The sequence below is a fragment of the Plasmodium inui genome, assembly GCF_000524495.1.
Source record: "Plasmodium inui San Antonio 1 unplaced genomic scaffold supercont1.8, whole genome shotgun sequence".
Taxonomy (NCBI): domain Eukaryota; phylum Apicomplexa; class Aconoidasida; order Haemosporida; family Plasmodiidae; genus Plasmodium; species Plasmodium inui.
This window is the reverse complement of record NW_008481842.1, coordinates 826,206-836,707: the sequence shown is the minus strand read 5'-3', so window position 1 is coordinate 836,707 and position 10,502 is coordinate 826,206. Positions and strand designations below refer to the sequence as shown.

The 10,502-nt window shown below is 43.2% G+C and overlaps 3 protein-coding genes across 3 annotated transcripts in view; 2 read left to right on the top strand and 1 right to left on the bottom strand.

The window, feature by feature from the left end:
- Positions 1-688, top strand: part of C922_02450 (hypothetical protein) — a gene marked incomplete at both ends in the record, with an annotated part of 2,367 nt that extends 1,679 nt beyond the window's left edge. The window contains 2 exons of the mRNA XM_008818049.1: positions 65-420; positions 542-688. Coding sequence (XP_008816271.1) covers positions 65-420; positions 542-688 — 503 coding nt within the window. The remainder of the gene's footprint in view (positions 1-64; positions 421-541) is intronic.
- Positions 689-1,277: 589 nt separating this feature from the next.
- Positions 1,278-3,868, bottom strand: C922_02449 (hypothetical protein; the record flags this gene model as incomplete). The annotated part of the gene is made up of 3 exons (XM_008818048.1): positions 1,278-1,529; positions 1,677-3,510; positions 3,669-3,868. The coding sequence occupies 3 exons, from the start codon at positions 3,866-3,868 to the stop codon at positions 1,278-1,280; spliced, it is 2,286 nt and encodes a 761-aa protein (XP_008816270.1).
- Positions 3,869-7,645: 3,777 nt separating this feature from the next.
- C922_02448 (dynamin GTPase) lies at positions 7,646-10,230 on the top strand (the record flags this gene model as incomplete). The annotated part of the gene is made up of 2 exons (XM_008818047.1): positions 7,646-9,888; positions 10,047-10,230. The coding sequence occupies 2 exons, from the start codon at positions 7,646-7,648 to the stop codon at positions 10,228-10,230; spliced, it is 2,427 nt and encodes an 808-aa protein (XP_008816269.1).
- Positions 10,231-10,502: the final 272 nt, after the last annotated feature.

Below are 10,502 nucleotides of genomic sequence, written 5' to 3'. Positions count from 1 at the left end.
GTTTCTACTCACCTTCCGAACTTCGTAAATTCAAATTATGCATTTTTATTTGTTGTTGATGAAGGCGCTCGAAACCTTTACTCTCTGGTCGATAGCGACATTGTCCGGTTACCCCTAGATCAGGACATCATCGGACATGTGTATAAAAGTGGCAAACTTATCAACTATGAAAGTGGCAGCCTCATGAAAAACTTCGCCCATTCGTATAAGCCCAGTACGGAGAAGGAAGAAGTCGGGAAAGATCTACCTCCTAGTGGGGGAACAAACGGAGGGACAGAACTATTCGTCCCAGGGCAGACACCACAAGAGCATAGGAACAATGAAAATTCCCTCCATTTTCTCAAAAACCAGGACTTCTACATCAACAGCAAGAAAATTGACGTTCATCAGGTGATGGCCGCCCCGGTGTTTGGCCTAGACGTAAGTGGAGAGCTCACCCCCAACTGTACCTACATGGGGACATATATGTAACCGGGGCGATACCCACTGGTGCATCACCACCATCCCCATTCATGTCTCATCTGTTCCCTCCCAGTGTCAGGAATCCATCATCGCCGTCGTGGTGGCGATCAACGCGAAGGATAAAGTCTCCTTCACTGACAAAGACGCCCAGTTCCTGAGCATGTTCTGCTCGCACATATCGAAGGAGCTGGAAGACGCCAAGGGGCTTCCCGACACTCTAAGGTGAGCAAATGGAGCCAATTGGCACTCCAAATGGACGCCAAACGGGGCGAAAAAGTGCCAAAAGGTGCCAAAAATAAATCCATAAATGGCCTCTAAAAAGAAGAGAGTTGCCCGGGACGCTTCCAAAAGTAGCATCGTGGAAAGTAGGGCCACATTATAACTTCCCCAAAGATGGTATCTCATTTTTTTTTTTTCTTCTTTTCCTTCATCCTACCTTGCTCATTTTCAGGCTGTGTAAAAAAATAGTGTACGACTGAAGGAAAGGGTGTTGGAAGGTTTTCCAAAGGGGTAAGCCGAATTGTCATACGACTTGTCAGACGATCTTCCAGAGGACTTTCCCAAGGACCCTCCCCCTTCTCCACACTTCTACGCCCATCTATGCCGCTCGACGCCCCTTCTTCAATCACTTCCGACGGGAAAAGTACCAACTAGGAGAAATTCCAACCTTAATGACAATGCACACGCTGACAGTGGCGCCATTTCTCACCTTTGCAAACTTCCCCCTTCAACATGCTAAACATTTTTTTGTCTGCTTATGTACCCCTCTGTAAAGAAAAAAAAAAAAAAGGAAACAAACACTAGTTAAACGAATGTCACAGCGAGTATTTTGCTACCGCGAAGTGTCGCCCCTGGTGCACGCACATATGATGGCGGTGCAGGAAGGATGCCCAGAGGGGCCTACCCTTCAGAACGAAAATGTTATCCGCCAAGTCCAAATTGGCCTTCTTATGCGTTATGCGAATTATAGTCAGATTTTTAAAAAGCGACTTCTGCCTCATGTTTTGGAAAATGACTCGTTCATTGTACCTGTCCACGGCCGAGGTGGACTCATCCAAGAGAAGGATCTGCACAGTGGAGGGAAAGACAAATGAGAATGGTCGACAAGACAGAGAAAAAAACAAAAAAAAAAAAAGGGAAATCCAAGTGGGAACCCAAATGCAAGCTATAACCCCCCATTATTACCAACTTGGCTAATCAAAATACATACGTACCTTCGGACTCCTAGCTAGCTCTCTTGCTATACAAATTTTCTGCTTCTGAGAGGTGGTTAGCAATTCAGTCCTATTCGAAATAATGGTCTCGTACCTCTTCCGCAGTTTGCTTATATACTCATGACAAGTACAGCACTTCGAAATATTAATCAAATCGAGCATGTCAAAATTGGTGCAATCGTCTGTGATGCAATGGGTCAGATTTTCCTTTATTGTCCCTTTAAGTAGCTTCGAATCCTGTTGGACGTACGAAACTGTGTTCATAATCTCTTTTCCACTGTAATGGCTAATTGGCTTGTTATAAAGGTACACCTTTCCCTTGGAGCATTTGTAAAAATTTAGCATCAATTTGTGCAGCGTTGATTTTCCCCCTCCACTCCTTCCCAGTATGACATTATTTGTGTTTTTTAAAATCTTGAAATTGAGATTTTTCAAAACGTAGTTGTCTGTATTTTTGTACTTGCAGAAGACCTTGAATTGAAGCACCACGTCGGATTGACTGCTGTCCGCGGTGGTGTCTAGCTGGAGAGAGATTCCCTTCGCAGCAGCCTTGTTAGGAGAGGGGCAGCTGACACAGTCGGAGGAGCTCCTCTGAGAAGGCTGAACGTGCTTCTTATTCTCGCCACCATCAGAAGGGTCAACATTGCCCCCCTCTCTCTGGGCCTCCTCCCCGATCAGCCCGATGATGTGGCGGTACTGATTCACAATGTTGCATATGTCCATGTAGTAGTCGAGAATATCTATGTACGAGTAAATATTATTTATGTAAAAGAAAAAAGACGTGAAGGTATTCCTGTCAATTTCGTTTCCCCTTAGGAGGGTCTCCCCCTTGAGCAGAATGAGTATATACGTTTCCAAAACGAAGAGTTTGCTCACCACCATGTGGACAAGATTAAAACGCTCCTTCCTAATTTGAAGACGAAGAATTTCACTTAACGACTGGGAATATCTACCGCACTCGTACAGTTCAGTACTGAACAATTTGATAACATTGATATTGTTCAGTGCTTCCAGGGATATCTTAGTGCTTCTACTTTTCTCCTTGTTTATCGATTTTATCCTCCTCTTCTTCAGCTTGGTCGAAATGATAGTAAGGAGGGAGGAAATCAAGAAGCAACCCATAATCACTCCTGACAACTTATAATTCAAGTAAAACATATATGCAAAATTGAAAATGATGGAGAAAAAATTCCGTATGAATGGATTTATATAATACGGAATGATATCTGCAAAGTCGTGTGTTTCCAAAGTTATCCTGTTCACAATTTCGCTGTGATCCATTTGGTCATCGTATTCATTGTCCTTATTGATATAAACTTGGAACAAGAGTCTCTTCACTTCCTTCACGGAATGAGCACTCGTAACCATGAAAATATAGTTGCGGAGCCCGCACAAACACATGTTAATCACTCTCACCAGGAAACAATTCAGGAGGAGACCCCCAAAATGGTCGAACCTTCTGTTTGATACATCTTGGAATATCAAATTATCACAGCGAGGTATTATGATACTAATGATTGCACTGTGTATCATTACAAAGAAGGTGAGAAGGATGATTTTCTTTTTACAAAAGACATTTTTATATACCCATAGAAAATTCAACATGTTGTCTTCCTGCAGAAACTTGCTCACTTTGTTGGCATATTTCTTCATTCCTCTCTTCAATTTGTTAAAAAATGAAAGCGGAGCATTTTCTCCACCCCCTCCAGTTGGGTCCTCTTCGCATATAGCGTTGCTTGTCGGTTTTTCCCTCTCGCTCCAAAGGTAACTGCGTTTGAAGTTTATCCCTAGATTCGTCAGGGGCCTTTCGCCTCCAAGTATTGCCCTTTTGGGACTACACGTTGTTGTTACGTTCTTCCTCCGCGTTTCCCTCCATGAATCACATCCTCGCAACACAAACGTCAACTGTTGTTGCCGTTTAGATGCGCCCCCCTCGGCCCTCCACTCCGCAACGCGCTCGTGAAGCCATCCCCATTTCATGCACCACCACACACGAGGGTGTCCCCCAGTCTGTCTAGTTCGGTCTTCCCCCTACCCGTTACTACCCTAAAGCGCTTCTTCCTCCTCACCTTTGTGTTGTAACCCCGTACGGTGTCCTTCTTCACCGAGTTACTCCTCTTCGCGTTTACTATATTACTCACTATCGGTAGGAGAATCACAAAGAGGAGCAATACGGTGGGACATTGCCGCATCTTCTTTTCCAGCACGGTTGCATCTTCCTCACCATTTTGCCATCCCGTTTCTGCTTCTTTTTTTATTCTTCTTTCTTCTTGTTCTCTCTTTTTTTTTTTTTTCCCTTTCTCATAACATCTTCTGACGCCACACATGGATAACCAAAATTATATACACCCCACGAAAAAAAAAAAAGCTCCCAAAATTTTCTTGTCCTATAAGAAGATGATTTCGTCAGGTCAACCGCTCATGCGTTTAATTTTTTTATTTTCTTATTTTTCTATATTTCTATATTTTTCTCCTCTCTCTTTGGAGGGTCTCCATTGGAGGCGGCTGCGTGAGCACAGCTGAGTATACGATAAGAGGAAGCTTCTAACCCGTGTGGAAAACTACCATCACTGAGCAGCAGAAGGGATTTCCAATTTGTTAGAGGCGATCACACATTAGGGAACCGCCAACTCCTAAGTTGTGCTAACTAAAAAAACATCTTCCCTTCCAGAGAAGGCTCTACCGAGATGGCGGCAACATCACTACACCCATAATGGCTAATCTGCTAGGTGTTCACATCAGAAGTGAAAGCAGAAGAGAGGGAAGTACTGTGCCCTTTCAACCTCGCAAATCACAGCACCATTCTTTCCTTTTTTGAAAAAGATGGGAGAAAAACTTCTCCGCGGAACGCAAGGACGCGGAACACGAACCGGAAATGAGCACCCCGAATATTGCCCTCGTAAACAAACGACACGGAGTTAAGCAGCTTCCAAAAGGGAGTATCAACAAGAGAAGCACCTGTTATACGCATTAATTGGGAATCCACCATGCAAAGCATCTTCCCCCTCAAGGGACTAACCCGCTCGTCACAACAAATTGCCACAGCGGGCGCACGTGGCGAAGGGGCACAGCGGCCAATTCGTACAATTTGCGGGAAAGCAGAACGACTGTTCATTTTTTTTTTTTTTTTTTTCCTCACACCTATACCGACACATGCCCATCGACAGGGTGAGAAAAGAGATTGGCAAAGGGGACAACTAAAATGAGAAAAAACTTTGCAGCATTTGAAGAAAGAATTCACCCCTCACCGGGTTGAACACATTCGAAGATACTTCACACCCCCCAGTGTCCTGATTGCACAATAAACGGGCAATCACAACTATGCGATCGAATGGGAAAGATACTTGTATATAAGAATGCGAATGTACGACACCGTTCTAACCTCCAATGGTCGCAAAAAAAAGGGGGTCTATTTTTTAAGGACAAACTAGGGGCACTCTAACAATGCACTCTGTGTCAGCAGAGATGGGCTATCCCCCTGAAAGGTCTCAAAATGATTACCACTTGGGTAGAGTCGCAAACAGTTTAATCTTTTTTTACGCAAAATATGAAGGTGAAAATGAGCAGACGGCTTCTCTTTCGTCCCATTCTTGGGAGTCCTCCATTCTTCACAAATGTTTTACTTTTCCTTCCTGCTGAACTGCTTTGTTATGTATACTGTCCTAAGTCTGCTTCATAGTGTCCCTTCCGATACCTCCCCTCCCCCGGGTGAAATATCAACCCTCGCAGAGCCAATAAAAAAAAAAGAAGGGGGAACGCCTTGGATCTCTCCAAGGGGGGAATTCACATTATTCAGGGAACAATAGCCAAAACGGAACTGCATCAAAGGGGGAAAAGTTCTTGTGGCTGCAAAAATAGCCCCTATTGTTCCCTTGTAATATGATGCGTACCCCCTTTTCGAGCCAAATTCTGCATCTCGTTATTCCCAGTTCCTCCATGAAGGCACATACCCTCTTTATACACCTTCCCTGAAGAGGTCCTCGAACAACTACCCCTATTTGTATTAAGAACGTGGTGGTAATTTCTTACCTTAGTGGAAAAAGCATGTGTATATCTATTGGCGTTTATTCCCCTCTCTTTAGAAGAGGCACTTCTTGCGTGAGAGAAATACCAGGTTGCTTCAAACTTGAGAAAATCGTTCCGATAAACTGTACAGCTTAATTTTTCCCAACATGCAACTAATCGAATCAAAACACCACGTGTTGATTTTCCTTCCCCTCCTCCGCAAGTCACCAAACGTTGAAGCGTATTCGGAAGCGGCACGAAATTACAGTTAGCATGTGAGTAAATGTAGAGCGAAAAAGTCGACCCCGCGAAAGCGTTCCCGTCAAAATGGCAAATTAAAGCACTCGTAAAAATGGGAAGGCTAATGTGAGTATTAAACAAAAGGAAAAAAAATACACATATATATAATGCTCATGCCCTCTATATGCACGTATGCCTGTATGTACGAATGCATATCTCTTTCACTTATGCATGTTATATATATACTTATCCTGTATGCATATACTCATGGATGTACTTATAATAACCCAGCCGAGGCTCATAGCACCAGTTCTAATTAACTTTTTTTTCTTTTTCTTTTCTTTTCCTCGTTCATTTTTGCATATTCACAAATCTAATTGGTTCAATGACACGAATTGCGCTTTTAGAGTTTACTCCTTAGAGCGACCTTACCGCTGGATTCAGCGTTCCCCCAGCTCCCTTTTTTTTTTTTTTTTTTACAATTCATGGAGCATTTGCCCATTTTTGAGTATCCACGAAATTTACCTCTTCAAATACGAGGCAAAATAGATACCTCTCTTGTGCCAAAGGACGTCCCCCCTGTGCCAGAGCACTAAGCTGGACGAAGTACCTAAAACAATATTAGCGTCCCCCTTGGGGGGGTGTTTACCATTAGTTGGTACCTTCATCCCATGCTACTCCTTTGTGACATTGCGACCCTTCTCTACACGCATGTTCTAAGCATACGTTCACAGACTCCCCTGCGCACGCCCCAATTGTGAGAGGAAACGTTCCTAATAGACATGCTCAGTGTATTCAGCAGATCTCATGAGCGTCCCTTTGTTATTTTTTCTCTATTTCTTTTTCTTTTCTTTTTCATTTCTTCTTCTATTTCGTCTTCTTTTTTCTGTTTTATTTTATTCTTATTTTTACCTTCTCTTTGTCACCACGTGAAAACAGTTGGCACATTTTACAAAGGGCGGTGTTCCCCAATTTGCAGATTTGCAGAAATGTACACCCCTTCGCATGTTACGCCCCCCAGCATAAAAAACCAGTTGCTTATCTGATAAGCCAACCATTCATGATCTTCCTGCCCCCTGCTACGTGCGAATTGGTGTGTGCAATCCAGTTGTGCGTAGCCTTCTACCCGTTGCCTGGGGCATTCTTCTGTGCCTTCATTTGGCAATCTTTTCAGCAATTTTTTGCCAATTTTTCGGCAACTTATCGCCCATTTTTGGCCAATTTATGCCAGCGCTTGCCTAATATTTTGCCATTTTTCCTCCCACTTTCCACCAATCGCAAGAGCCCATCCGCTCGGCACACATTCAGACCAATTCATCGGTGCCGCGGATTTCTCGTTTCCCAAAGTGCCACGCCTGCCAGTACGAAGTTCCGTTCCACACATCACGCAGATCGCCTGAATGAAGAAAAAGGAAAAAAAAAAAAAAAATAAAATAAAATAAAATAACAGTGCGTAGTGTACCTCCTAGCATTTTTATTTATACTTGCACAAGCGGGAGGAACGAAGGAGTTATAAAAAACAATTGGCGAGAGGAGGGGCGCCTTTCAGCGAACCGGCATAGTTCAAACCCGTTTTTAGCAACCCCTACCGTGCGTGTTGGAGCAGCGCCCGAAGAATAAGGATCATTGTTGCTGCCTAGATAAGGCATAATCATTGTTACGCTGAAGCAGCAACTTCATTTCCCAAGCCGTCGTTTACCTCATCGCCATAGCCAACGCAAACCATGGAGTCCAGCATGTACAACAACCTACGGAAGCTCATCACCGTGATCGACGAGCTGAGAGACATCGGTCTGCAAAAATATATCAACCTACCGCGCATATGTGTCGTGGGTACACAGAGCAGTGGCAAGAGCAGTGTACTAGAATCGATCGTGGGGCTGGACTTCCTCCCCAGAGGTGAAGGAATAGTCACCAGGAGGCCCATAGAATTTAGACTCATACACATAAAGGAAGATAGCGAAATTAAGCACTGGGCCATATTTGAGGATGATAAGAATAAGAAGTTCACTGATTTTAATGAAGTCAGGGAACACATAAACAACTTAACGGATGAATTAGCTGGAAAAAACAAAGGAATTATAGACGAGCCAATTGTACTGAATATTTACTCGACAAGCTGTCCTGACTTATCACTGATAGACCTTCCAGGGATCACAAGAGTGCCTCTTAAAAATTCCGATCAGACAGATGACATAGAAAGGCTAACAAGAGAAATGGCCTTCCGATATGTGAAAGACCCCAGGACAATTATCCTAGCCGTCTTGCCAGCCAATGCAGATATGTCAACAAGTGATGCTCTGCAAATAGCGAGAAAAGTAGATCCAAAAGGCTTGAGGACAATAGGGGTAATTACAAAAATTGATTTAATGGACAAAGGATCCGATGCAAGTAAAATGTTAATGAATGATGAGATAACTCTAAGGTTAGGCTACACAGGAGTGGTCAACCGATCCACAGCAGATATTAAAAATGGAAAATCAATAGCTGAATCGTTAAAAGACGAATTACGATTCTTTCAAACTCACCCAGTGTACAGAAAGTTACCTCCAACACTGTACGGCACGACATCACTGACAGATAAGTTAACCAAAGTGCTCCTTCGACATATTAAGAACTTCCTCCCTGAAATTAAGGTCGAAATAAATGACCGAATCAGACTCATTAATGATAAGCTGTACGAGCTCGGCACGAACGTACCTTTGGATGCAACGAAGAAGACACAGCTCCTATGGTCAATGATTACCGATTATTGTGAAATATTTAAAAATACATTAAAAGGGAAATATGACAAGAGGTTACAAGTCTTCATAGAAAATAATGACATCATTTGTGGACTCAAAGTGAGAAGCATTTTTAATGAATTCCTAGACGAGTACGTAGGTAAAAATGTAACGAGCGAACTCAGTGATAACGATATCGATGATGCGATTTGTTTACATGAAGGGGATAGCTTGCCAGGCTTCCCTTCCCCAGATACATTTGAGTTTCTAATCCTACCACATTTGAAAAAAATCAACGCACCAGTGTTTAACTGTCTCGATAAAGTTAGTCAGACTTTAGAAATACTGTCCCAAAAAATTGCCAATCGGGTACTAACCAGATTTCCTAAACTATCCGAGCAAGTGCTGGACTTGTCTCAAACAATCCTCCTCAGGGAAAAAGAAAACACACATAATATACTCGAAAATTTTATCGATGCAGAAACGAATTATCTCTTTACCAACGATTCTTCTTACCTAATTGAACACGGAAGTATCATTAATGCAAATGAAGATGATCAGAACAATGAAAATGCAAATCAAGATTTTAACTCTCATCAGAGATCGCAAAACAAAAGACAACAATCCAATATTTCCAACTCCAATTTAGATAATAATAACATGCAGAGTAAGTACTACGCCAATATGATGAGCGAACAGGAGTATATCACCGGCAAGGCCGCCAAATTTGTCAACACAGCTCAGAAATCCGTTATGAATATGTGGAACGCAAAAGAAAAAAAAAAAACCAGATATAATGCTCAGTTTATTCAAGAAATCAGAAGAAGGTTAGATTGCTACTTTAATATTGTCTTACGGAATGTCAGAGATAGTGTGCCTAAAATTATCGGCTACTTCCTCATTAGGAAACTTCAGGAAAAAATGCAATTCGAGCTCTACTCAGATTTAAATAGCGAACAGAAACTGTACGATTTGTTAAATGAACCTCCTCATGTTGTCAAAGAAAGGGAACACCTCAATAGACAGCTGGATATTCTCAAAAAAGCCAATCAAGTTCTCCTCAAAGATCCCAATATCACCTCCATCAATTTGGACCTCTTCGACGCCAACTATGAACAAGACCTGATCGAATTCCAGAAGAGCTTAAAAACTGGAAGCGCACAATCTGCCACCCAGACGTACAAGCAAACCGTCAACTCCTCGCAGGGCAGCATGCACAGCCTGGGCGACGGACCCTCCATCAGGTGGGTGCGATCTCAACACAGGGGGCTACTCCAAACGGGGAGCTTCTCCACACTGGGAATCTGTCCACACGGGAAGCCTTTCAACACCGGAGACTTCTCCTCACATTTTCGTTTCGCCCATCATTACTTATCTTCTTCCCCCCCCGCCGCCACCTCAGCAAGCGCAACCCAATGATGCAAAACCGAAGCGCCTCGCCCACCTCCATGAACTCAAATATGATGAAACCCAGCAGCATGATAAATCAGAAGATGCCCTCCTCGACCTACATGCAGCAGAATCTGCTCAACGGTAACTGCGCCAGGGTCCAAACGTACCACCCCACCCTATTTGCACCAAAATGAGTTGCGGAACCTCGGCGGGTATGATCCCACCTCGTACCCACCGCTTACGAGTAGAACCTCCACCCACGATTACACCACGATCACATCACGTTTGCATTATTTTGTCGCTCCTCCCTCCGTCCAGATTCCAAAGGAAAGCACTTGTTTGAAAAGGAGCCCATGAAGAAAAAGGTAAGAACTTTGAACCGTAAAGAACACAATAAAGGGGTGAAGCATATACATATTCATACAAATGCATCCCACGATCGCACACGTTGTGAAATTTTCCCCCA